Genomic DNA, 25,104 nt, shown 5'->3' on the forward strand with positions numbered 1-25,104 from the left:
GTAAGTTACATCAAGTCCCAAAAATTATATCTGGCTATATATTGCCAGTGTGAGGCTTATTTATACCATTCAGAATCAAGAACATAGGAGAAGTCTGAGATATTACTGAAATTCTAAGGCACTAATAATCCATCTTTCCCTACAGCAAAACACCAACTGACAAAACATCCCTGGTGTACTATTAGCAGATTCTCTCAATGTGAAAGATCTATTAGCATTTATGGCACAATTCAGTACATTTCATTTTACAGTCAGATTCTGCCAAGTCTTACCTCTTTGCTCTTTAGAAAGCTGTTCAGCTTGGTCCCAAATTTCAGTGGCATAGAGAAAGTTGGATGTAACCTGGACATAGCTGGCTGCCATCTGGTGGATTCTCTGTGGAATAGTCACAGAAGAACTGCTCCCTGAAGGGTTGGTTGCCCCCGAAGAGTAATTCCCTGAATTCCCTGGAGATAGCTTCGGAGATACCGGAGATGGCATACCAACAGGTTTGCTAGTTTTAAAAAAAAAAAAAAAAGGCAAGCAAGATTTTTAAAATACAAAATGTAAATATATATATATATATATATATATATTCTGACACATCAGGCTGCATAATGTATTAATCTAGAATTATAATAGTTTGTACTTCTATAGGACCTTCCATCCTTGGATCTCTCTTTACCTACATTTAAGTAAAGAAACCAAGAAGTTTAAGTGACTTGTCCAAGGTCACATGAAATCTGCATCAGAGCTGGGAACAGCATCCAAGGCTTTGAGTTCTGTGGTTTAATCTTATGACCAAACTTCCTCACCATTTAATTTCATCATTTTATAGAGGAATGTTTAATAAATGTAAGTTAAGGAATGCACTTAAAAGAAACCTCTGAAAAAAATCAGAACCCCAAGAAAGGGCTATATTGCCATACATGTTAGATTTTCAAATTTTTAATAGGTTGAGAAATTTCAAATTTTAGAAGGTTACTTCAGATTTATATGTTCTCTGACTACACAGAACACAGATCAATACATCTAAATACTACTCCGAGGGTTTAAACAATACAAGCAAATTGCTCCCTATGTTTTCCCATGGAGTTATTGTGTTTTGAATATATTATTGCAAGCTCAAATGGTTCCAGGCCAGGCATTTTAGGAAGTCTATTGTCCTCTTAATGCTGGGTGTGTGTACGTGTGTGTGTGTGTACAGAACCCATTAAAATTAGAGTTGTGTATTAATTCCATACAGGAGGCTACTGCAGTAAGGAGTTATTTAAAATCACGCTTGGAGTGCTTTCAAGGACAGAAGTGTTTTAAAACATTTATCTGAACAATTAAATGAACACATTTAACAGTTCATCCGACACATAGCTGAAGCCTGGATCCTTGCAACAGTACAACTGGCTAATGGGACTTCAGATAAAATTATATAACATGAGTAAACAGTGACTTTATAAACCTTGCATAGGCACTTTATTGTACATAAATTGAGATATAGGAAATAGTTTTCACTTTAATTGTTGAGAGTTTGGTTCTCACAGGAAAGATATCTAGCTAGTTTATCAATCAACCACTGAATTCAGCTCCTGCAGATTATTTTCTTCCATTCCCTGTCCCCACAAGATTTAAAATGTCTAAATCAAGAAGGAAAGTAGTTAAATGTACAAGTTACAAAGCTGCTTACCTTCCCATGCCAGGTGACGGTGCTTGAGAGTTATTATAGGAATTCTGTTTGAGAAAAATAAGTTTGCGGGGTGATTTCCAAGGGCATGTTAATTGCTTATTAAAACAGGTTTTTACAAATGGATACATTTCTTTGTGCCAAGCAAAAGTCTGAACCAGTATGGGAGAATCAAAGCACTTTAAATTTGGACAAAATATTCCATTTTACTGTTGACAAACTAAGGCACCAAGAATTCAAGCGATCTGTCTATGGTACATAGCAAGCCAGAAAGAGAGCTGGGATTAGAACTCAGGTCTCCTACTTAATTCCTTCCACTAACCGCTAGACTATTGCCTCTGGTGGCAAGTTTCATATTTTTTCCAATCTTCACCTTTTAACAGCAATGTGAAAGCTGTTAACACTGGCATTGAGCAATTAGACTCTTTCCTCAAAAGACAGAAATTATATTAGCATGCTCTTCTCTTTTTAAAGCTAGGATTTCCAAAGAAGCCTACGAGCTTCCAAATAAGATGCCTAATTCCTATTGGCTCCTTGGAAAATCCCAGCCTAAATTCAGATTAAGCAATCTCATCCGAGTTTTAAATGCCCTGACCAAGTACCTCATCTGGAACAACCTAGATTCAAATAAGTGAGTAAAAGGAGGCTTTTTTTCAGCCTCTGGTAGGAGGCTTAAACCTGATCTAGATTTAAAACAGGTTTTTACTGAAAATTCTAGAAAGTCTCATGGAAGTATATGAAAAAGTTCAGGCAAGCTGGTTAAGAGCACTGTCTTTGGAACTTTGGTAAAGCTGTTAGATGAGCTAAAAATTATTTACTCAAAACACCAACTTCTGCAAATGTTGGAGAGCTGCAGTCATAAAATGTACCACTAGAAACAGAATTCCCTTAAGATCATACATGAAAGTGAAGGTTCAACTTTGTAATGTCTGCAGCCAGGAAGATGTACTTTTTATCCTCTCTAAAGAATAAACAATTCAGCAGATTTCAAAGCAGACAAAAGCTAGCTGAAATTATTATAAATGGAAAACTATTACACTAAGACCAGTAGGGTTATGACAACATTGTGGTCATGCTGCAGTAACAAAAAGTTCTAAAACACTGAACATGAGTTTACTTTAAGGGCCACATTTCCAGATAGGGGCATATCAAAGTACACGTGTAAGAGAAATCAGGAGAGTATCTTGGAATTTCCTTTTTTTCCTTTTTTTTTTTTAGAACTATCTCAGTAATATAGTAACTTTTTACCTTTAGATGTTCTGTCAGTGTTTTAGAGTATTTCAATGCACTCTCCTTCTTCAGCTTGAAAAGCCTTAAATATAACAGGGACTGGCATCGAAGACTGGGCAAAAAAAATGGCAACACGTTTAACAATGAGTGTGTGCTTACACAGTTCAATAATGCAAGTAAACAGCTAGCAGCTGTGTGTTTTTCTAACACTCTCTGAGGTATGGAGTTGTAGTTTTGCCATCAATAGTAACAATGTTTAATTAGCCAGGGAAACTAAAGATAGTCTAAGCTTGAGCACAAGACTTCAGATATACACTTTTCACTGTCTTTACTTACATAACCAGAGTCTTGCTCACTGAATTGAGAATATAACTCTAAATCATCTCCTAGACTAGCAAATAAATTAAGCCCATTACACCAGGTTGTGCTGATACAACATGCAGAGTCTGACATCATATTTCCACCCCTCACACAACATCAAACTGATTCCTGTCTTCTCTGCACTCAGGAGCCTGAAGAATTTGGAGTGTTAGTAAGGTGATTTGTTGACATATACCCCAAGCTAACTAATCAGTAGGTGGGCACAAGATCTTTGGGCTCCCCATGTCTTCTACTGCTGCTTCTTTCAACCCTACGGGTCAGCGTGCAGTTCAGTGTCAAGGCCACCTTTACAAAGCAGAGGCTAAAATCAGTGCTATAGCACCATTATCTCTTAAGCAATAAACGTTGATATTCCTGTTTCCAGAAGAATCACTACATTATTTAATACAACCACTATGCTTTATGGAATATTTAGCTTTCAGAAAAAGAGATACACTGGCAGAGAAATATACATTTAACTTGACAGCAACACTGTCAATTTCTCATAACAGGAAAACTCCACATCCACGTTAAGTGTGAGCATGGAAGCAGAGCTACAGACACACTGATGCTGCAGCTTTAGTAACGTAGTCTAACTCTACTCAAAAATTCACGAGCATGTAATAAGTAGTCCAAAAAACTGTTTTAACCACACATGCCTTTAATATTAAGCTTGTCATATCTATAGATCAGTCTTGTCACATCGCGTCCCTCTTATACCGGTCCACCCCCCCAAACCAGGAGCCACAGTCAGGAGCAGGGCTGTGGCTTCCGGAGACATGGGCAGTGGTACGGGACCGAGGCTGGGGCTGGAACCACAGCTGGGCTGGGTGCCAGGAGCCAGGCAGCACTCCCTCCCAGGCCCCCATTGAGGCTGGCCTGGACGGACCCCACTGCTCCTCCCTAAAATGTTCCTCCATGCCCCCCTAGGAGAGCGCACCCAACAGTTTGGGGACCACTGCCATAGATGGATCAGACATGACAAGGAAATCAGACTCCCATCAAAAGTATTAGCTGACTGCTCACCTTTCACTAAGATAAGTGAGAAAGAAGAACAGGTTCTTGGCACTACTGACATCACTTTAGTGATAAAACCTAAACTAAACATTTTTTTTTTTGTCCTAAATGTATCCTTTTTATTCCCTCAATATTCAAATACAGAGGAACGTTAATACGAGACATGAAAGGGAGAAGCTATGCTGGCTCTCATTATCTCAGGTAGTGGTCCCCAAACTTTTTACCTTGTGCCTTCCCTTAACCCATCTGCACACCCTTGGCCCCGGAGCCGGGACCAGAAGTGAGGCTCCAGCTCTGGGAGCACTGGGGCCATAGGTGGGAGGGGAGGCGGGAGTGGAGCCTCGGCCAGGGGCTGTGACCAGGCAGCTGGGGCCAGCAGCCAGGGTCGGGAGCAGAGCTGGATGGCGCTCCCTCCCAACGCGGGCTGGCCCCGGCCCCAGCTGCGTCCCTCAGAACGTTCCTCCACACCCCCCGATTCTAAGGTTCGATGAAAACCTCAAATACCTTGGAGCACTGAACTTACAAATTCAGTTAAAAACGAAATAGTTAAAAATACCACTGTAAGTAACCTTTGACACAGTGCACTCACTAATTTGACTCAAGATGTTTTATTACACCAAAATGTACGAACCAAAGCACTGCTAGCCTTTTATCTGCAGCCGTAGCATCTGGTGCCAAATAATTTTTCAGTTTCATAGTGTATCTGCAAACAAAGACATCAAGTAAATGACAAATAAAATAAAGCGTGATGTTATTTATCATTGCCATTTCTCATTTAATATTCTTTTAAGAAAACTATTAAGGCTTAGTTCCAGCTGCCCTCATATTTTACCAGAGATCCATAGAGGATTTACTCAAAAGTCTGGATGAGGAAAGTTTTGGAACGTTTTTTGTTTTTATGTTACAATTTGCACTAATATTAAGACTCTTAGATGAAAGGATTTAAAAGTCCTTTAAAAAAAAACAACATTAAGCCTCAAAATATGGATAAGGTGGGTAAATTTTTTACAGATGAGAGATTGCAAGTATTGGTGGCAAAATCAAGAATAGAATCAGAGCACCTGCTCCCATTTCCCCAGCTCTGATCACTAGGCTTCACTTACTACTTGCTTTATAAAGCTTACTTGATTAATTCCACAGTTTCTGAATACATAGGGAACGGGGACTTGGATTCCTGAGCATTTTTCTCCAATGCATTCCCACATTCGATGAAAGACACTACAGCATCAAGATACAAAACAGCTTTCTCAAACCTGTCAGACTGAAGAGAATGAAACTTTAAAAACAAAAATATAGAGAAGTGGGAGAGAATTACAGCACTAGAGAAGAGTACAGGTTCAGAAGAGTTAAACCAACCTAACCTTATGTGCAACCACCTGATAGATGTTTTGGGTTCTACTTACCAATGCATCTGCATTGTGCTTTAACTTCTTTGCTTCTTGTAAATAATGATCAGCCGAGTACATCCTGCAAACAAACAGAAATTCTGAGTTTAATAAGATAAAAATTGAATCCCTTTCTGTGTGTCAAGCTTTATAACTATGGGATCTTTTGACATTGCTTATTCTTCCCTCCTTCAAGTTACAGCACATATAATTTTTATCATAAAGACCTTTTGACAGTTAAATTTAGTTACTTCGGTTACTTCCAACTATTGTTTTAAGACCGCTAAGAGTCACTGGATTTAGCCAACTTATTCCACATTCCCTAGCCAAGCAAATCAGACATGTTAGCAAAGGTGTGAGCTATCTGACATGTCCTAGTGCAGAGCTCCCAGTCTGCAGATCAAAGAATAGTATTAACCAGATACGAAACTTTCAAAAGAAATCAAGACATGTTCAGATGGAGATTCCATTGTTATTTCTGAAGTTAGGTCACAGAAGCTGATTGTGGTATATGGCTGCATGTCCTAAAGCAAGCTCCAAAGAATAATTACAAGAGATCTTGAATTTTCTATTTTACTGTATTAAATGCTGTATTTGCAAGGTCATTGTCTAAAATCTGAACGAGACTGTCCAAACATGCAAATAGTTGGAGTTAATCATTCCCCTATTTCACCACAACATGAAGTACTGGGCACACCTGATTTCATTTAAAGTCAGTGTTTTATAACAGTTTATTTAAAAGTGAATCATACTCTCCTTTCTTAGAGGCACTAGTTGACACTATACAAGGAAAAAACATTTTTAAAAATCAGTTTACTGTAATGTAAAACCACAAATACTAAAATGCCTAATTATAATTATATGGTTATTGCATGGGTGTCACTGCAGAGCATAGTCAAAGCCACCCAGGTGCCCTAATTATGCATTTCCGTACCTTAATATATTTGGATTTCTTTTAAGTTTATCCTGAACTCAATTTCCTGGCTTTAACATATTTGGCTTGTGGATAACTATAACTTGCCTCTAACTACACATACGTGCTCCGAACTTCAACTCCATCATAACTTGATTTTGTCTGGGAATACATAGCAGAAGAAAAGCAAACCACTCCCATAATCAGGTTGTTTGCATATGGTCCTTTATGTTGGCCCCTAAAAGTACTTAATCCAGAAAGCAATAATTTTAAATCAACCTTGAATTAGCTGATAAAACTAGAACTGAGCCCCTGTCGAGAACACCCAAGAATTGCATGAAATATTTCATGAATGGATAATCTTGATGTGAATTTGGGATCATTTTTTACTGATTCACATTCTCCAAAATTTTTCAACTTTGATAATACAAGAACAAATGATTCCATGTTCCCACTTTTGTGAATCAGCAATTCCAGAGGCAGAGGATCCTCTCAATGACTGAGAGCAGTCACTGACCCAGGAGGTCAGGAGGGGAAGCCAACTCAGCCCAAAGAAGACAGGCAGACTGGTCTGGTGGAACGTGAAGTGAGTCTGCAGAAAGGGAGATAGTATTTCTTAAAAATGGACACAGGACAATCACATACTGTCGGAGTCCACTGCTTGCTTGTTTCAGGCTGAATACGAATACACAAAGGAGGCTATGGCTCCTGGTAGTGGTTGAGACGTCTGCCAAAATTAGTGATACATGTGTCAGGCAGGCATACAATTACATGAACAGCTTGCAGGTCTCCAGAGAATAGTACTGTACATGCATGACAAAGAACATTCCCTATACATAGGAAGCTACTATACATTTTACAAGTTACACACTGAAATTAGTGCCCTGTTTAGGGAAGAGGAAATGTAATGTGCATGGCAACTCTCACTGCTCTCACCTGTCATCAAAAACAAGCTTTGCTCTTCGGGACTTTGAGCTGTCTGTAGCTGGGGTAGATGCAGGAGGGCAGTTTGATGAACTGTTTAGAACCTTTTCCTGAGAAGAAAAAAATTGCCACAATTAGTAATTATAAAAGCAGTTAGAAATCTGTTTTAAAAAGAGATGATTGTTCATTGCTTAAGTTCCTCCTGGTGGTCTCACACTTGTTAAATGCAAACTAGGTCAGCTTTGCAGCAGGTTAATTGCCATTCACATTTACCACTTATACATCATGACTTACAAATGCTTCTCTCCTCATTGGTGCTACAACATATGTTGGGGGTGGAGCCAGACCGAGGATCAAGGAACCCTACCAGCTCCCTTACAAGCCCCCCCCACTCTGATGGGCTAAATGGATCTCCTCTAGAACAAATCTGACAAAAGGTTTCAGGCACAATTGAATGCCCCTCCTCAATTTAGTACTGGCTAACATTCATGTTTTTACTCTCCTTCTAGAAGAGGTGCTGCATGTATTTTCTGCTTTTCTATTCCTTTTAGAAGAATCAACTCTGTCACATGATTTTTGCTTTAATATTTTGGAAGTGGAGTGATCATTCTATTTTTCAAGCATTCAAAATGTGCAAGAAGCCTTCACAAAGAGACATGGCTCCTGCCCCCCAAAATCATACAACTTCAGCTCAACATAACATAGTAAGTGAGAGAGAAGGTGCGTGGAGTAATCTTGTATTTGACCAACTTCTGTTGGTAAGAGAAACTTTCAAGTGCTTCAAAAAAACCAGCAATATATAATCTCCCTTCACCCACCACCAAAATGCAGCCACTTCAGAACAGAAATACAGCCAGCTGCAGCAAATGTTCAGTGGCACATAAGACTCTACTAATTTAAGACAGGAATTAAAACCAAATTAAACTATAAGGAGATAGTAATTACCAAATTAAAAAAAAAATGGTCAGACTTGGCTCAGTGTTAATGCAGAAGAAAAAAAAGATGCCAGTAAATCTACAATATAATCCCCTATAGGCTCCTTGGAAGCCTCCCATGCATGCACTGACTAGACCAACCCTGCCTGCCTTACAAAATCTGATGAAGTCAGCATCTGAGGTGGATGTCTCAGCTCCTAGTTTAGATATTTCACTCGTTTGCTATTCTTGACCAAGTTACATTTTTCTCAGTTCCTGTCTATTTGTTGTTTCAATCTGCACACTTGGCTGTTATGATTAGTTCCTCTGACTTTGCTTCAAACATTACTGAGGTTAGCAATTTAGAAGATTTGCCAAGTACTGCAACATACCAATTACATCCCTAATGCCTCATTAGCCTTTGAGCTTCTGTTTGCTGCAGAGGCCTCAAGACAAGATGGCACCAATACGCTACAATGCAATCCAGACCCTGTGAATTATAGTCACATTTTGCCTTTGACATATTACGTTCTTGCCAACTGATAGTACAGCAGTCAGTGAGAACTGCTTATCATACAGCTAGGTTTAATACCACCATGTTTTATCAGACATCCTCAGATGTTATGCACCATGCAATAGTATCCATTTATATAGGTGAGAGCAGGCAGAATCCCTAATTCCCTCTCCACACATACAAACACAGAGACACAGTGTAATGCCACAAGAACTCAGTTTTTGCACAAGAATCTGCAATTTAGCAAACCTGAACTTCCTCCCAACCTATTAGTTTCTAGAGATTTTTCTTTGCAAAATCTCCTGTCCCACTCCATCTTCTCCCCCAACTCAAACATAAACCTTTTTATTCTCCTGATGGCAGCTAATCAGATCACCTGGCTTCCACACCAGATGAAGTCAGCAGACTAGCTCTGTAGCCCTGTGAAGAGTCCTTCCCTGAAACACACCCTCGGGGGTCAGGGAGAGGAGGATTGAACTGTTTTTTCCTTTATAGTCAGGATATACAATCTGCTAAAACCAAAATTGGCTCAATTATTTAACTGCATAAAAAATTATATCATATTGTTCCCCTATTTTACTTTTATATAAACAACTCTGAAAAATGTCACTGGAATCAAATTAAATGATTAATAAGCAACCTCTATAGTTAGAAGAGCACTAATCACATTTGTAAATTTAAGATTAGTACCAACCTACCCCCAGGATACTATGAATCTAATGAATAGCTACTAAGTTATTTTCCATTTACAGGCTTCCTTATGACCCAATTACTTGTGCACTACCACAGGGAGTAAACACCTTTAAAAACTAAATTACATTTAAGTTTAAAGTCAAAGCCTGACAAATTATTGCTTGGATTACACATTGACATGCCAGATTGCACACAGAGAAACAGTGAATATTAGAGGAAAGCATTTACAGAATAAATTCCTTACCTTGACTTCCTTGGCATTGCTAGAAGCCTTCCCTTCTGTCTTTTTTTGTTTGGAAGATGAGTTACTTTTACTGCTGCTGCTACTCTCCTTATTACTGTTGCTGCTTGATTTTAAGGAAGAAGATTGACTGACTGTTCTCTTCCGGGACCCATGATCTTGCTTGGGATCTTTCTGAAGGACAGGGGCCGCAGGAGAAGGGAGCAGGTCCTTCTCTTTACCTGCACTTTGCTTTGAAGACCTGCACAAAGTGAATAAGTACAGCTTATTTTCAGATACAGTGACAAGAATTATTTTTACCTAACATGACTGTATATGGGAATATTTATTTTTCACCTAATTTTTAATAACTGGCTTTTGGGCGAACCAGATTGAGCTTGTTTTTACCATCTGATCTTGTTCTGACTTGAAAAGGCAGCAGATTCTAGCCAGAAAACCACTTTTGTTCAACAAAACAAAACCCAACCTGTAAAGTTAATGCCAATGTTTGTGCCAACCTGTCTATAGCACTGTTATGATGGAGACTTTGTTCTGAATGTCTAGACTAAGATGGTATAGGCATGTATTCTATTTGCCCAACCACAAGGTAAAGCTACCCTTAATTCAGTCATCCAGTAAATATGTATCACCTCCCCGCCTTGACTGTTTAAGGACTATTGTTGGCAATCAATGGCAAGCCTCATGCTTGCTAGCCCATCTTCCAGTTGGGAAGATCAGGCATTTGGACAGCTATTTGCACATTAATTGCTCAAAGAAAAATTAAACACTTTTCATACCATTAATACAAAGAACATTTGGTTCTTTGCTGACAGAAGACAAATATCAGAGTAAGAATAAATTTAACAGTCCCAGCAGAGGAATCTGCAAATCAGTTTTACAGAGGCTCTGAAAAATCTTAATATTCACAACAGAACACAATGAAATTGAGTGTTACCCTGTGGTATGCAGTATTATTGTACCGTGTCGGTTCCAGAATATCAGACACACAAGGTGCGTGAGGTAATATTTTCTAATGGTCCAATCAAAGGTATTACCTGACCTACCTTGTCTCTCTCTGTTACACTGTGGTAATTCAGAGTGGCCAAACAGGTTTCTTCAGATTATTCATTACAGTGGAATATGTGATCCAGTGCATAGTTATATATTTTTATTGTGTAATCTGAAGTAGCACATATTTTTAAGGAGTTGGAAAGAAAATCCACAAAAATGAACTTGCTACTGATTAAAAGTACACTAAGAACCTTGCTAATTTGCACTTTGACTCATTGAAAAATTAATTGTATGTGTGAATAAGATTGGAAGGCTTGTATTTTGCCAATTGTAGATTAGAATTGATCTATGGTAATCACAAATATAAATGTGGCCAATTTTTTTTTTTTTTTTTTTTTTTACAAATGATCCAGTAGTTGAAGCATGGGAGAAGAAGAAGTCAAGAGACCTGAGTTCTAATCCTGACGAATCACTGGCTTTCTGCGTAATTTGGAAAAAAAAAATTAAATCTTGGTGCTGCAGTTTCCACATCTGCTGAATGGAGAATTAATCGCCCATTTTGCAAGGGGTGGATTAATTTGCGAGTGTGGTTAGGTGAAGTGCAGATTTGCTAAGTCTTACATATGTTAGTGTTATGCAGCTCACCTATTTTTAAACACTGCCCTGTGTTAAGGTAAAAATTAGGGAAAATTAGTCCCAGCAGGAAATAAACCCAGCCTGTTCCAACTCTTTATCAAAGGTAAATGCCCTTTGAACAAACTATTTTGTAATAATGAATTAAAGTTGTTAAATAATCCAACTGTTCTTTGTTAGGAGTGAACAGTGTCCCAGTGTGCCTGGTTCTGGGAAATACCAGCATACCGATTAGTTACTGTGAAAACCCCAAAGTCAAGGTAAAAGGGCAGAGTCTGAAGAGTGCTTGCACATGAAAGCTTACCCAGTGAGATGCAAACTGATTTTTTCCTTTGTAAATGGTGGCAAGCAGATACTTAGGGGGAGATTTTTAAGTACATACAGGGTGTTGCATGCCAATCTTCCCCTTAATGTATGCCAAGCCTTATAGACTTAAAACACAGCCAATTTTCCCCCTGCACTTACTCTCTATTGCTGGAGGTCTTGTGACCTGATGAAGACTTTTCTTCCAGTTTAGTTTTCTTGCCTTCACTGGCTCTGTTTTCGTCATCATTCTGAATAAAAGCAAGCACAAGAGAGCTATCAGGACAAAGTTTGATATTTACAGGTTAACCGTCCCTCATAATGTTTTATATTTGTTAAGACAATTTAGCAAACCTTTTACAACATATGGAACAGTAACACTACAGCAGATCTGAAAATCATTTCCTACGGGATGGAGCCCATGCCTTAAGATAGTTGACCACAATGGAATTACTTGTCCCAAACAGAAGGCAGTAGTGTGTAGTGAATGGCAAATGATCTACCAGTAGAACCAGGAGTGAAATGTGGCTGCTGAAATTACTGAACTACTTAAAATATAACAAACAAAAATCTGGCTGAAATAAACTAGGTTAAGACAATCTACACCTCATTATTCTGATATATGAAGGTCTCCCAATAAGAGTAAGAAATTAATTTGGTTTTTAGTCAGACTATAGGGGATTAAAAAAAGCACTTTTTAAAAAAGCTTCATTAAACATTTGTCAGTATTACTTTTGATAACAGAGTTGATGCTTCATAAAATAGTGGACTGTAAAATCAAAAGGTTTTGAAAGTGAATTTCTAACCTACCTACACACTTTCATTAATCTTCAAATCTAACATAAGCAGCAGAAGCAGAAAAACAAGCATAAAATAATAATTCTAATGAACAACTAAGCTCAAGAATAGGGTCCAATTAATAAATCTTACTGTAATGCAATCCAGTAATAGTATGCTCTTTGGCAACGGAACAGCTATAACCCAGCACCCAAAGATCAACAAAACATGTAAGCAACTGACATTCATCAGCTGTTGGATTTCTGAAGTGATTGTTGCAGAATTTCTCACACAGCCTGCCTCAGTATTTTGGGGTAGGCCTGAAAAATAGTTTGCCTCTCCCACTTGCCTCAGAAACATACTCATGTCCACCGTGACTGCACCACTAGGCATAGGGATGGTCTCAGGACTTGGAGGTAATTAGTGAGATTTGGGATACAGCCCAAGTTTAATTGGTCCCACCAAAGCCTTCTGTTCCTGATGTAGGAGCACAGCTCTTTATGCTGGTTTCTGTCCATAACAGCCACCTTTTTTGTTATATTGTTTTGCAAGGAACAACTGGCCAAATAAGAGGGGGGCCATTAGGTTTGAAGCTACTAGAGACTGAGTGCATTCAAGTGAGTGCTAGAACTTGTATAGTAGTGCTATAAAAACACCAAAGAACAACATCCTTGTAAAGTAGGTATTATCCCCATTTTTCAGATAAGAATCCTTTCCACCTTAGTTTCATTGCTTGATGCAGGGCAAAGAGGTAATTTGAGCTGGAATAAGAATGGAGGAATCCATTTGTTTTCAGTCTCATGTCAAGTTCACCAGACCATACTGCTTCTCACTCCAGGAGTGGCTGGAGATCATTTCTTGGTTGCTCAGCAGGGAAGCTGGCACAGTCGAAGGCAACTGTTTGGAAGGGAGCTTGCAGCAGCCTTTATGCCACCTTTGATATTGTGATGAATTGGGAGATATCTACATTATTCTTACATTATGTTTGACTTTGTTTCCTTATTCTATTTTCTACTGCTGCCCACTTGAAGTCAAAGAGCTGAGTCAGACCAGAGATAAGACAGAAAACTGCATGTACATGCCTTCGGAGCAGTTGAGAGAATAATGGGGCTATTGTTGGTATATGCTAAATATCAAGAGACATTGAATTGTTAAAAGATGCCCCTGGCAGAAAGGGGGTGTAAGTGGTCAGCATGTCCTGAAGCTGACACACACCTGGAAGAGAGGTAGGAGCAGGCACATTCCCTCAACAGGGCCTAGGCCAGGAGCAGTTAAGAATATGTCTACACTGTAAATGGGAGTGAACTTCCCAGCCTGGGCAGAAAGACTTGTGCTAGCTCAACTCGAACTAGCACGCTAAAAACAGAAGCGTGGATGTTATGGCTCCGGACAGGAGTAGTGGAAGTGCCCTGAAAGTGGGTGGGGTGGGGGGGAGAGAGGAGGCAAAGACGCCCTCTGGGATTCTGAGAGGAGGGAGGGTAACAGAGCCAAGGCTCCAACCTGAGCCTGAACGTCTACACCACAGTTAAACAGCCCCATAGCTTGATCCCTGTGAGCCTGAATCAGCTGACAAAGGCCAGCTTGCTGTGTTTAACTGCAGTGTAGACATTCCCTTATGGCTCCAAATCAGGGCTTCTCAGTCCCCAAGGCCATGGATGATTTCACAGAATTGCAGGAATCACACATGGATGAAAACCCAATAAATCATTCAGTCCACTCTCCTATCAAGGATCCCTGCATTTTCCTAATAATTGAAAACATTACCAGGCAAAGGTCAGCATAATAGAGTTTTTGACAATCGGATGATTGAAACATTAGTGCCAGTGCTGGTGGCAATAAGAAAAGGCTACTTACCCAACAATTCCACAAGAGTCTGAATTTCCCAGCATAAATTTCATTGTGAGCAATGAGAGTTACAATGCCAACCAGCTCTCACACAAACTCCAGTTCTCCCCCACCCACCCTGAAAGTCCCAGGAACCCAGAAGCCAGACAGATTCCCTTGCCACTGAGCTATCCATCTCGCCTCAGTAGTTAGCCATCAAGAGATGGAGACTAGATAAGTTTTCAATTGATCACTTACCTTATGCTTCCTTTTGCCCTTGGTGGAATTTTTGTCTGAGACTGGTTTTTGGGACTCTCTTGTATGCTTCTCTGGTACATTTTTCTTCTCCACTTTGGGTGGGTCTGTGTCCTTGTAAGGCTTCCCTGGTATTCTTGATAAGAGGCTCAGGTCGATCTTCACAATAAGTGGGTATCGTTCATCTGGATCACTGAGTGGTGAAAGAAGTTCCTTCTCTTCCATAGGAGAGAACATTCTTTGCCGAAAAAAGCTGTCATCCTCCTCCATGGAAGATTTAACAGGAGTCCTATTGCTCTCAGAGTATTTGGGAGTTTGTGATGAAGGAGGCAGGCTCTCGTTTTCATCAGAATCAGAGGATGAGGTATCTGTTTCTATGAATTCCCTGGATTTCTGGGAAGGTTTGCTTGAAGCCTTATATTTCTTTTTCTCTGCTGTAGGCCGAGGAGAAGATTTGGGCTCCTTCTTTATGTTGGGTTTTCTAGAGCCCTTTGTGGCTGCCTTATGCCTGTTTGAGGGCATATTTGTTACCATGTCTACTGGGGTTTCGCTTTCTATTTTAAGCCCTCCTCTGGGCTCTTCAATAGCTGCCTTCTCTGCCTTCTTGGGCTGCTTTTTACCAACAGTCCTCCTCTGTATTGTGCTATCACTCTGTGCAGGTGACTTCTGCCTGCCACGACTGCTCTCCGATCCTTTTTGGGTGGTTTTGGAATCTCGCACAGGAGTGGAGGAAATGGATTCCTTAGACACACTTTGATCCGTATACCCATTCCCGGAGCTCTGATCTCGGCCATCTTTTTTGTAGCCTTGTGAAGATGGGATATTACTTTCCACAGAAGAAGCTGGTGACACTTTATGCGGATTCACTTTGTTCAACCAGTTGTCTAGTTGCCATTTGTTTGTTGGAGGTGGCTCAGGCTAAAAAAAGAGGGAGGAGTATTAAACACTATATATTTTCTTGCCCCATTTCACTCCAAAGGCTTCAATATTGTGTTGTACACCAAGGTAACAGCTATGCAGAAAGCAGACTGTGCTAATGAACAAAGTATGATGTGTTGGAATACAGTGTGGAAGCCACACATCTTATGCCTTCACAGAGCCTTGACAAATAATTGCTGGCAGAGGATGAGAGGCGCTACAGCGGATGCTTTTGGCCCAAGCACAGCATCATGGTGTGACCCAAAACGTTGTGCCATATCACAGTTACATCAATGACTAAATGGAAGTTAGTGCATAACATGCTTTAAGCTACTTTTTTCATTGTTGTAGTATTACTGTATAAGCATGTCTGACTCCCAAGCTTTCAGAGCCAAGTGGCACGAAGTACATGTCAAAGCCAAGTGCTAAATGTGTTTGTTTTTTTAAACAGTTCATTTAAAGAATCTGATAAACTGCTGCTGAAAATCATTCAAAAAGGTTTGTCAATTTTATGCTTTATTTAGCATCTTCTCAAACTATCGCTCTGTTCTTAACAGTCAAGATTGATGCGAAGATTATTGTAGATGGATTATAACTCAAACCAGATATCAAAGCCTACCTCTGGAGATGCACTCTGGGATGGCTCATTAGCCTCACTGTCACTGGAACTACTTTCACTTTCAGAGTCAGATCCAGAACTGCTTTCAGATCCACTATGGCTGCTTGAGTCATCCCTGGAATTATCTGCTCCTTCACTATTATGCTGTGAAGGTTCAGAATTACTGGGGAAAGACAAAAAAGTAAAATAATCAAGACTATGTAATACACGCAAGTTTCACATAATTCTTTTTTGCAACAGAAAAATTAAGGTTTTGACGTCTTAATTATCCAGCAGAAAATTCTACATAATTGAGTACAGCAAATAGACTGGAAAATTACTTATCTAAACAATTGTGGCTTTATTTTTCAAGCTGTTAAGTATCTACATGTTGGAGGAGAAAAGCTGTTTAACCAATTATCAAGTTCTAATCACTTCTTGGGTTAGCACAAGCCAGATGTCTACAGTGTCAGACATGGATTTTTAGAGCAGTCAGATCAAATTAGGAAAACTCATCTGCTCAAGTGTCGTTATGTCATTTGCTGTGAACTGCTAAAAATCAACTATAAATGCTTACCTTCCAGGTGTACTCCTTGGCACTATCTTATCAGAATCCTGTAATTAAAAAAAAAAAATAATAAAACCAGGGTGAGGAAGAAGCTTCCATAAATTACATTATGTATTGTGTACTGCATGGAGACAAAAACAAAAATAGAGCTCTAATGCTCCTTCCTCATCACCAACACCACACACACTTAGCACATATAGCACCTCTCATCTGAACACACTGGAGTAGTTTACAAAATTGCATATTATCCTCAGAGAGGGAAACAGACAGATTAAATTATTTGGCCAAGTTCACACAGCAAACAAGTAGCAAAGTCAATGAACTATTATCTCCCCAGAGTCCTATACAGCCTACTATGGTTTTAAGAGTTCCAATTCCTCCCTACTCATTGCCCTGTGTTATTCATCTTTGTGTGTGACGACTGGTCACAACTTGGGTCTATCAGGGTTATTCCTCAATAGCCCAAAGTGGTTGATGTTAAGCAACGAAAGGCCCTATTTCCGTGCTCCTAGCGATTGTGCAAAATCCCTCAACAGCATTATCCTGATTTTAAAAAAAAAAACAAAAAAAAAAAAAACAAGACTGGGATTGGAAACTAAAACAGAAAATGACCCTGGGATACTAAATGGCAGTGCAGACAACCATGCCATCTAAGTTCCCGAAAGGGCTATTTTTAAAATTATATAAGATCAGTGCCAAAGATAGGACAATTTGTATTACAGAGAGTTAATATCCACTAAGGGAGAATCCAGTTTCCCAACTAGAGTGAAGATGCTACTGTAGAAGTAGTAACAGAAAAAGGAAATTTGGTGGGAGTGTTCACATACATTAGACAACCAATCCCAATCCTGAAGTTACTGGTGTGTGGAAAAATTTATGCCACGTATTATTTTGAAGATGTGCTATGTCCTTAAATGGCAGGCCACCACATGTGAGGGGAAAAAAATCAATCCTGAAAATGTCTCCTTGTCACTAAGAGTTTATACTTCTTGAGTACATTCTGTTCCATTTTATGTTGGTGAAAAGGCAATATGAAATTGCTACACAGTGAGATTTGGAAGTCTAAAGGCAAAACTGGAAGCAAGGACTCAAACAAACAGTGATTATATATTCCAAAAAGTAGTTCTACTGTACTGCTACACAGTTACTTTGAAAAATCTTGCTTTTTAATTAATGCTTACTGACAAGTGTTCAATTTACAACCAGCCAAGCACTGCAGGTTTTTAAAAAAGAAACTTAGTATTGAACACTTCAGTTGTGTCTGCTGAACTTTTCTAAAACTTTAATACTTATGGTACATACCTGTTCACCATCACTGTCTTCACTGCTGCTGAGTTTTAAGTCATCTTTCAACATACTGAATGAAAGAAAGAGGAATAAATTTTTCATATACTCTAGAAATTAATTCCAAAGTGGTGTTAGGCTATAAACTGATCTAAAATGTTACTAGGAATTTTCCTTTGTTTACAGAGTTCATTGCATGTGGGAGCACACAGAACTCAATACTAAAATGTTCAATGCTTAAGTATAAGAATCCTTTATACAAAAATATTGCGTGTCACGTTTTAGTGTGAAAGGAGAAGTGACCACTTATACGATTTCCTTCTTGCATGCAAATGATTAAGAGTATTGTTTAAATAGAATTAAGGAGGCTAGAGAGTGACACTTAGAATTCTGACATTTTATTTCACTGCTGTCACAAAAGCTGTTTCAATATACATATTTAAATCTATTTCACAATCCTAGCATAATGTCTGAATACTGGAAAGACGTACATTAATTAGGTTTCAGAGTAGCAGCCGTGTTAAGTCTGTATTCGCAAAAAGAAAAGGAGTATTTGTGGCACCTTAGAGACTAACAAATTTGAGCATAAGATGCATCCTACTTCATCAGATGCATCCGATGAAGTGAGCTGTAGCTCACGAAAGCTCATGCTCAAATAAATTTGTTAGTCTCTAAGGTGCCACAAGTACTTCTTTTCTTTTTGAGAATACATTCATTAGGGTTTTTATCATCTTTTGTTTTATTTTTGCTATTAAAGGCTTTAGTGTATATAAAAACAGTATCTTACTCTGTTTGGTTTGATTCACATCTGGAGGAAGAAAATGAGAAAGTTAAAAAATAAGTTTCCCATGCAGATACTTTCGCAGTATGGCTGTTTTAATGAAATTCCTAACATCTTGGGTCTACTCCCCAACATATCTTTTCCCCCAAAAAAGGTCATTTAATGTTTGTCTCCCTAAAGGAACAAGTTTACTGACTACACAAAGTGCAATCTTGCCCTATCATTTTATTTAAGGCAGTATAAATTCATTGCAATAAACTCTCAAGCTCTCACCCACACCTGAATCTAATGGGGGTTTCCAGCAATTGTCCACAGATCTCCTCAGAGTCCCCAGTTGCAGAAATTGCTCCAATTCCCCCACAGGTAATTTTTGCATCCACCAAAAATACCAGCCCCAACCATAAGTATAGCATTGTTGAAATACTACTATGACAAAAGAGCAAAGGAAAAATTAAGGGTGTAATCCTTCTGTTATTATCTCTTACACTTAATGCGGGTAAGCATCTTTTTTAAAAGCAACTGTGTAAAGAGGCTGTGTTCGAAGTCATATCTAGTCACAGAGACAACAGCAGGTTTTTCAGAGGGGTAGAGAGTTACTGCTTTTCTACTCCTGTTAGCACTGTGAAGCCTGGACAGGCAAGGGAGAAAGAACTGGGTTCTATTTCTGCTTACACAGTAAAACAACTGCTAATTGAAGACTTTGAAACTGAACTGGTATAACTGAGGGCAAAACTTGTTTTGCAGAATGTTATTTATTGGAGAGAATGCATAAGCAACAAGTCCAGGTCAACTCTAAGAGCTCAGCTTTGCAGGACTGGTAGATAAAGGCATATTTGTAAACTGATCAAATTTGACATGGCTGTCACAGTAATAGAATCCTACAGAACCCCACAATTTTTTTAAAAAACCTAACGTTTCTGGACATAAACGCACTTTAATTACATATATTACTCCTGGAGGAATTCACCACCACTGCGCAATACAGAATTTCGCAGAAAGTAACGTTGTGCATGCAGAATTTCCTTTGCCCCACAGAAATGGGCTGCAGTGCTGCTAGCTGCCACTAGGGGCTGCTGAACCCAGCAGAGCCCAGCCCACACACAGAAGACACTGCTGGGGAGTTGGAAGCTAGAGGGTTCCTGGCAGCTGCAGTTCCCAGCTAGCCCTGAGGGAAGGAGAGGGCAGTGCGCAGGAAACTGTGGAAACCTGGGACCAAGCATCAGTCTGTTTTTCCCCTCTGGATCCCTAGGCTGGGGGGAGGAGTGGGGGTGCGTAAAAGAGGGTGTGCAGCTATCTGGCTCTGGGGGAACAGGGGATTCATATGTATTGGCTGGGGGGCCCCTGTGGCTTGGTTCAGAGAGGAAGGGGTCAGAGAAACAGGAACTGGGTTGTCATAGGGATTTCTTTAACTCTACTCGGGGGGGGGGGGGGGGGGGGGGGGGGAGAGAGTATTGTTACAGGCATACTTGCTGACAGGGTATTTTGAAATAAATTACCAAAATAAATGAAACTGGAGTGATTATGTAGTGTTATTTTGACAAATATAATTTTCAGAATTTTGCAAAATTTTAAAATATTGTGCACAGAATTTTTAATTCTTTGGCACAGAATGCCCCCAAGAGTAACATACAGACAGCCACTTAACTTACTTTGGTGTACATATTTGCATTTTCTAGAAACAATTAACCTTTGAGCACCAGGTGTCAAATTTTCACCCAACTTACTCATTATAAAGAATAAAGTCACCAAAAATTTAAGAAAAAAAAACCACTAATCAAAAAGCTTCTAGTTTACACTGATTTTTTTTTTTATGGTTGTGTAGCAGACAGATGAAGTGTAATGTTCGGTATGTATGTACGGTGATGTAGTTTACCACATTTGTATCAACATCTGTATGATAAATGTTTGGTATTCAAGCAGAAGAAAGGGCCCCCAATTTAAGCTTCTTTAAGCATATTCCACACTGTATCCTCTGACTACAGAACATCAGAGCTCCCCAAACCATCTTTGTAACTGTCAGCAGCTGAAAGTAGATCATAACTTTACAACCCAGGTAACTGGATTTCTCTGTAACCATGAACATTTATTTTAAAAGGTCCCTCTACCCTACCTGCCCTCCTCATTCTTGTCGAAGTACTGAAACATCAAGCAACCCCAAGAATAGAAATATTATATAAGTATCCTGCTAGCATACAACAACAAAAAAGGAAAGCGGGGAAAAGCAACGTTCACACATGTGCCCTTGTGAAGCAGCAGTTAGTCTCAAATTTTATGTCTACCATCTTGGAAAGTGTCCTTTTCACATGGGCTTGGTAGCCATTTTCTGGTAATCAACAAGAATTAAGATTCTACATAAGAAAAGACAGTTACCTTTTCTATAACTGGTGCTCTTCGAGATGTGTTGCTCATGTCCATTCCATATTAGGTGCGTGTGCTCACCACATGCACCGGTACTTGAAATTTTTCCCTTGCCGGTCCCCTACGGATACCAGCTCTGGCACCCTCTGGAGTGGTGCCCACATAGCACGGTATAAGGGGCACCACCGGTTCCCCCACCCTCAGTTCCTTCTTGCCAGAAACTCCAACAGTGGGGAAGGAGGGCAGGTTGTGAAATGGACATGAGCAACACATCTCAAAGAACACCAGTTACGGAAAAGGTAACGGGTCTTCTCTTCTTCGAGTGCTTGTTCATGTCCATTCCATATTAGGTGACTCTAAAGCAGTACCACCAGAGGCGGGTCGGAGTTCACGGACGTGTAGATTGCAACACAGCTCTGCCGAACCCAGTGTCGTCCCTGGCCTGTTCCATGATGGCATAATGAGCCGTGAACGTGTGAACAGATGACCACATTGCAGATCTACAGAGGTCTTGGATAGGGACGTGCGTCAGGAAAGCCACCAAAAATGCCTGTGCTCTCGTCAAGCGGGCTCTAACAATCGGTGGCGGAACCCCCCCCCAAGGGCATAACAGGTCCTTATGCACGAGGTGATCCGATTGGAAATCCTCTGCAAGGACACCGGAAGGTCTTTCATCCTGTCTGCCACAGTGATGAAGAGCTGAGTTGATTTATGGAAAGGCTTGACACGTTCTAAGTAAAAAGCCAAGGCCCTTTGGACATCCAGCAGGTGAAGACACTTCTCTTCACTGGTCCTGTGTGGTTTGGGACAGAACACCAGGAGGATGTCGTCCTGGTTCATATGGAAGGTTTATACCACCTTCAGCAGGAAGGCCGGGTAGGGCCACAACTGAACCTTGTCTTTGTAGAAGACCTCAGAACCACCACACACGGTCAAGGCTTTAATTTCAGAGACCTGTCTCGCGGACATCACCACCACCAGGAACACGACCTTCCATGACAGGTGGGAAAAGGAGCAAGAACCCAGCAGATCAAAGGGTGGGCCAGTGAGCCTAGAGAGGACCAAGTTAAGATCCGACTGAGGGACAGGAGCCCATACCTGAGGGAAGAGTCTCTCGAGCCCTCTCGAGAATCTGACCATGTCATGGGAAAACACTGCTTTTCACCCCCTGATTCAAGGACAGACAGAGATGACTGCAAGATGCACTCTAATGGAAGAGTGCACCAGGCCCTGGTTCCTCAAATGGAGCAGGTAGTCCAGGTCAGCCTGTATGGAGGAACGCAAAGGAAGGATGCCCAGTGGGAAAACCTCATCCACTTAGCAAGTCAGTCAGTCTAGTTGAGAGCTTCCTACTTTCCAGGAGGACCTGTTGGACTCCTTCCAAACAGGTCCGCTCCTCCAGGTTCAGCCACACAGCATCCACGCTGAGAGATGGACAGACTCAAGGTTGGGGGTGTGGGAGCCAACCATGATCCTGTGACAGCAGATCCGGTTGGTTGGGCAGGGGCCAGGGAGGGCCTGCTGTCAGGCTCATAAACGTTCCGAACCAATGCTGGCAAGGCCACGCCACAGCAATCACAACAACTTGCGCGTTGTCTCTTGATCTTTGCCAGGACCTTGCTGATGAGTGGAATCGGAGAGTATGTGTACAACAGGCTCCCTGACCACAACAGGAGAAAGGCAGAGAGGGAGCCTTTGCTCAGACCTTGCCGAGAACAAAACTGGTGGAACTTCCTGTTCTGTCTGGTTGCGAACAGGTCCACCTGGAGAGTTTCCCACCTTTGGAAGATCATACAGGCTACACCTCTAGATGGAGTGACCACTCGTGGTGAGAGAAGTCCCTGCTGAGGTGGCCCGCCAGTGTATTCTTGATGCTGGGAAGGTGACAAGCTTCCAGGTGGATCTTGTGGCTGATGTAGAATTCCCATCGATGGAGTGCCTCTTGACAGAGAGCCAACGAGCATGCTCCCCCCTGCCTGTTGATGTAGAACATTGAGGCTGTATTGTCCATCAGGACTCGTATGCTTTGCCTGACAGGTGGGGCAGGAAGACTCCGTACGCCAGCCGGACTGCTTGGAACTCTGATCTTTCTGTGCAACTTCACCTCCTCTGGGGACCACATCCCGTGCCTGGAGGTCGCAGAGATACACACCCCAGCCAAGGTCTGAGGCATCCAACACCAACTCGATGGAGTAAGGGGGGGGTGTCAAACGGAACCCCTTCCAGGACTGTCCTGTGGTCGGTCCACCATCGCAGCGAAGGAAGTATCGCCTGGGGAATCGTAACCATCTTTTCCAGGGGGTCTCGGGACTGGAAATAGACTGTCCCCAGCCATTGTTGCAGGGGCCAGGCATAGCGGACCACGTAAGTGCACGCTGCCTTGTGGTCCAGCAGGTACAGACAGACCCTGGCTGTAGTCAGAGGGAACTCGTGATGAGGTTCATCAGCATGTGGAACCCTGTCCCACAGCAGGAATGCCCTGGTGTAGGTCAAGTCGAGGACCGCTCCAATGAACTATCCTCTGCATTGGCACAAACATCAACTTTTTGTCATTTATCAGAAGGCCCAGAGAGCAGCACGTGGCTTGAAGCACCATGACATCCCTTTGGACTTGAGACCCAGAACTGCCCTTGAGGAGCGAGTCATCGAGGTCCGGATAGATCTGGCGCCTGAAGACAGACACTACCACGGACGTGCACTTGGTAAACACGCTCGGTGCTGTCGCCAGGCCAAATGGGAGGACCTCAAACTGGTAGTGGTGATAAACCGGAGGAAGCGTCTGTGTCCTTGAAAGACTGCATCCTTCAAGTTGAAGGTGGCACACCAGTCTCCCAGATCCAGGGAGGGGATAAGTGTGGAGAAATGGCTATTTTCATCTTAATGGGCCAAAATCCTTCAAAAACACTTCAGAAATAGTAGTTTGGAAAACACTGAAGAGGATGTTCTAATCCTTTCATAAGAGTAACTTACGATTTCGATTGATGACCATTGGACGTTTTTGATGAGGGATTGAATCTTTCTGGAAAAAAAATAGAGAAGTACACTCCTTAAAAATGAGCAGCAAAATAAGACACTTCAAAGTTAAAAGAAATAAAAATCCTAGATTAATCTGAAGGCAAGAAGGGTTGAGTGAATTTAGCGCTTGAGGAATGGAGGTACTAACACAACTGGTGTAAGCCAGATACGATGCAAGCAGATGTTATGCAAACTTCCCACAGAGTTCCATCAATGCACCTCAACCCTGACATGCAATATACCCTTTCTATGCCTGCTTTACAGTTCTCTTAAGCAGAGCCAATCACGCTGAACGGTTCTACTTGCTTGGTGTAGTTATACATGAATTAGACTGGGACTAATAGAATTATTTCATTAATATCCTCTTACCTAGATTTGAACTAGAAGATCCAGAGGTGAAAGGCTAGCACAGCAGAAAACTGCATGAACAAGAACAGTGAGGGTATGTCTACACAACAAAGAAAAACCCGCTTCAGTCAACTTGGGCCTGCAGGGCTGTTTCCCACCCTGCAAGAGCTTGGGCTCCAGCCTGAGCCTGGAAGTCTACACAGCAACAAAACAGCTCTGCAGCCCACACCCCACAAGCCCAAGTCAGCAGGCATGGCCCAGACATGGGTTTTTCTTTGCTGTGTACACATACCCTGAATATACAAAACTGGACCAGATTTTAAGTGATTTTTTTTTTTTTTAAGACAGCAGTAAGTTTCATTTATTTTGAATGCTGTGAAAGAACAATTTGTTTTCCTTCTCTCTCAGTTAAAGATACTATCTGGGAAAACTGTAGAGCTTTCTGTATGCAGAGACATGCAGTTACTCAGCCGATACATCATGTTAACATTAGCTTGTGCATCATCCCTACTCAGCTCTCCAGTTCCCACCATTCTGACCAATCAAGGTAGGTCACTTTAAATTCCTGACTTCTGGCAGGCTGTCCAGGGCACCACAACATGAG

At 41.0% G+C, this 25,104-nt stretch overlaps 1 protein-coding gene across 5 annotated transcripts in view; it reads right to left on the reverse strand.

Annotated features, from left to right (window-relative positions):
• The window catches only part of AFF4 (ALF transcription elongation factor 4), a gene marked incomplete at its 3' end in the record, with an annotated part of 73,134 nt that overhangs the window by 5,140 nt on the left and 42,890 nt on the right, over positions 1 to 25,104 (reverse strand). For 3 of the 5 annotated variants that reach the window (XM_084637526.1, XM_084637527.1, XM_084637529.1), the window contains 15 exons: positions 24,108 to 24,156; positions 18,786 to 18,806; positions 18,017 to 18,071; positions 16,724 to 16,761; positions 16,168 to 16,330; positions 14,634 to 15,548; positions 11,937 to 12,025; positions 9,852 to 10,089; positions 7,499 to 7,596; positions 5,668 to 5,731; positions 5,389 to 5,525; positions 4,896 to 4,967; positions 2,906 to 2,999; positions 1,661 to 1,704; positions 273 to 493 (listed from right to left, as the gene is read on the reverse strand). In XM_084637526.1, the coding sequence (XP_084493652.1) occupies positions 273 to 493; positions 1,661 to 1,704; positions 2,906 to 2,999; positions 4,896 to 4,967; positions 5,389 to 5,525; positions 5,668 to 5,731; positions 7,499 to 7,596; positions 9,852 to 10,089; positions 11,937 to 12,025; positions 14,634 to 15,548; positions 16,168 to 16,330; positions 16,724 to 16,761; positions 18,017 to 18,071; positions 18,786 to 18,806; positions 24,108 to 24,156 (2,298 nt within the window). Of the gene's footprint in view, positions 1 to 272; positions 494 to 1,660; positions 1,705 to 2,905; positions 3,000 to 4,895; positions 4,968 to 5,384; positions 5,526 to 5,667; positions 5,732 to 7,498; positions 7,597 to 9,851; positions 10,090 to 11,936; positions 12,026 to 14,633; positions 15,549 to 16,167; positions 16,331 to 16,723; positions 16,762 to 18,016; positions 18,072 to 18,785; positions 18,807 to 24,107; positions 24,157 to 25,104 lie in introns of those variants that run through there. The other 2 variants (XM_084637528.1, XM_084637530.1) reach the window with 2 other exon arrangements.

This window comes from Lepidochelys olivacea, assembly GCF_965140295.1.
Source record: "Lepidochelys olivacea isolate rLepOli2 genome assembly, chromosome: 8".
Taxonomy (NCBI): Eukaryota; Metazoa; Chordata; order Testudines; family Cheloniidae; genus Lepidochelys; species Lepidochelys olivacea.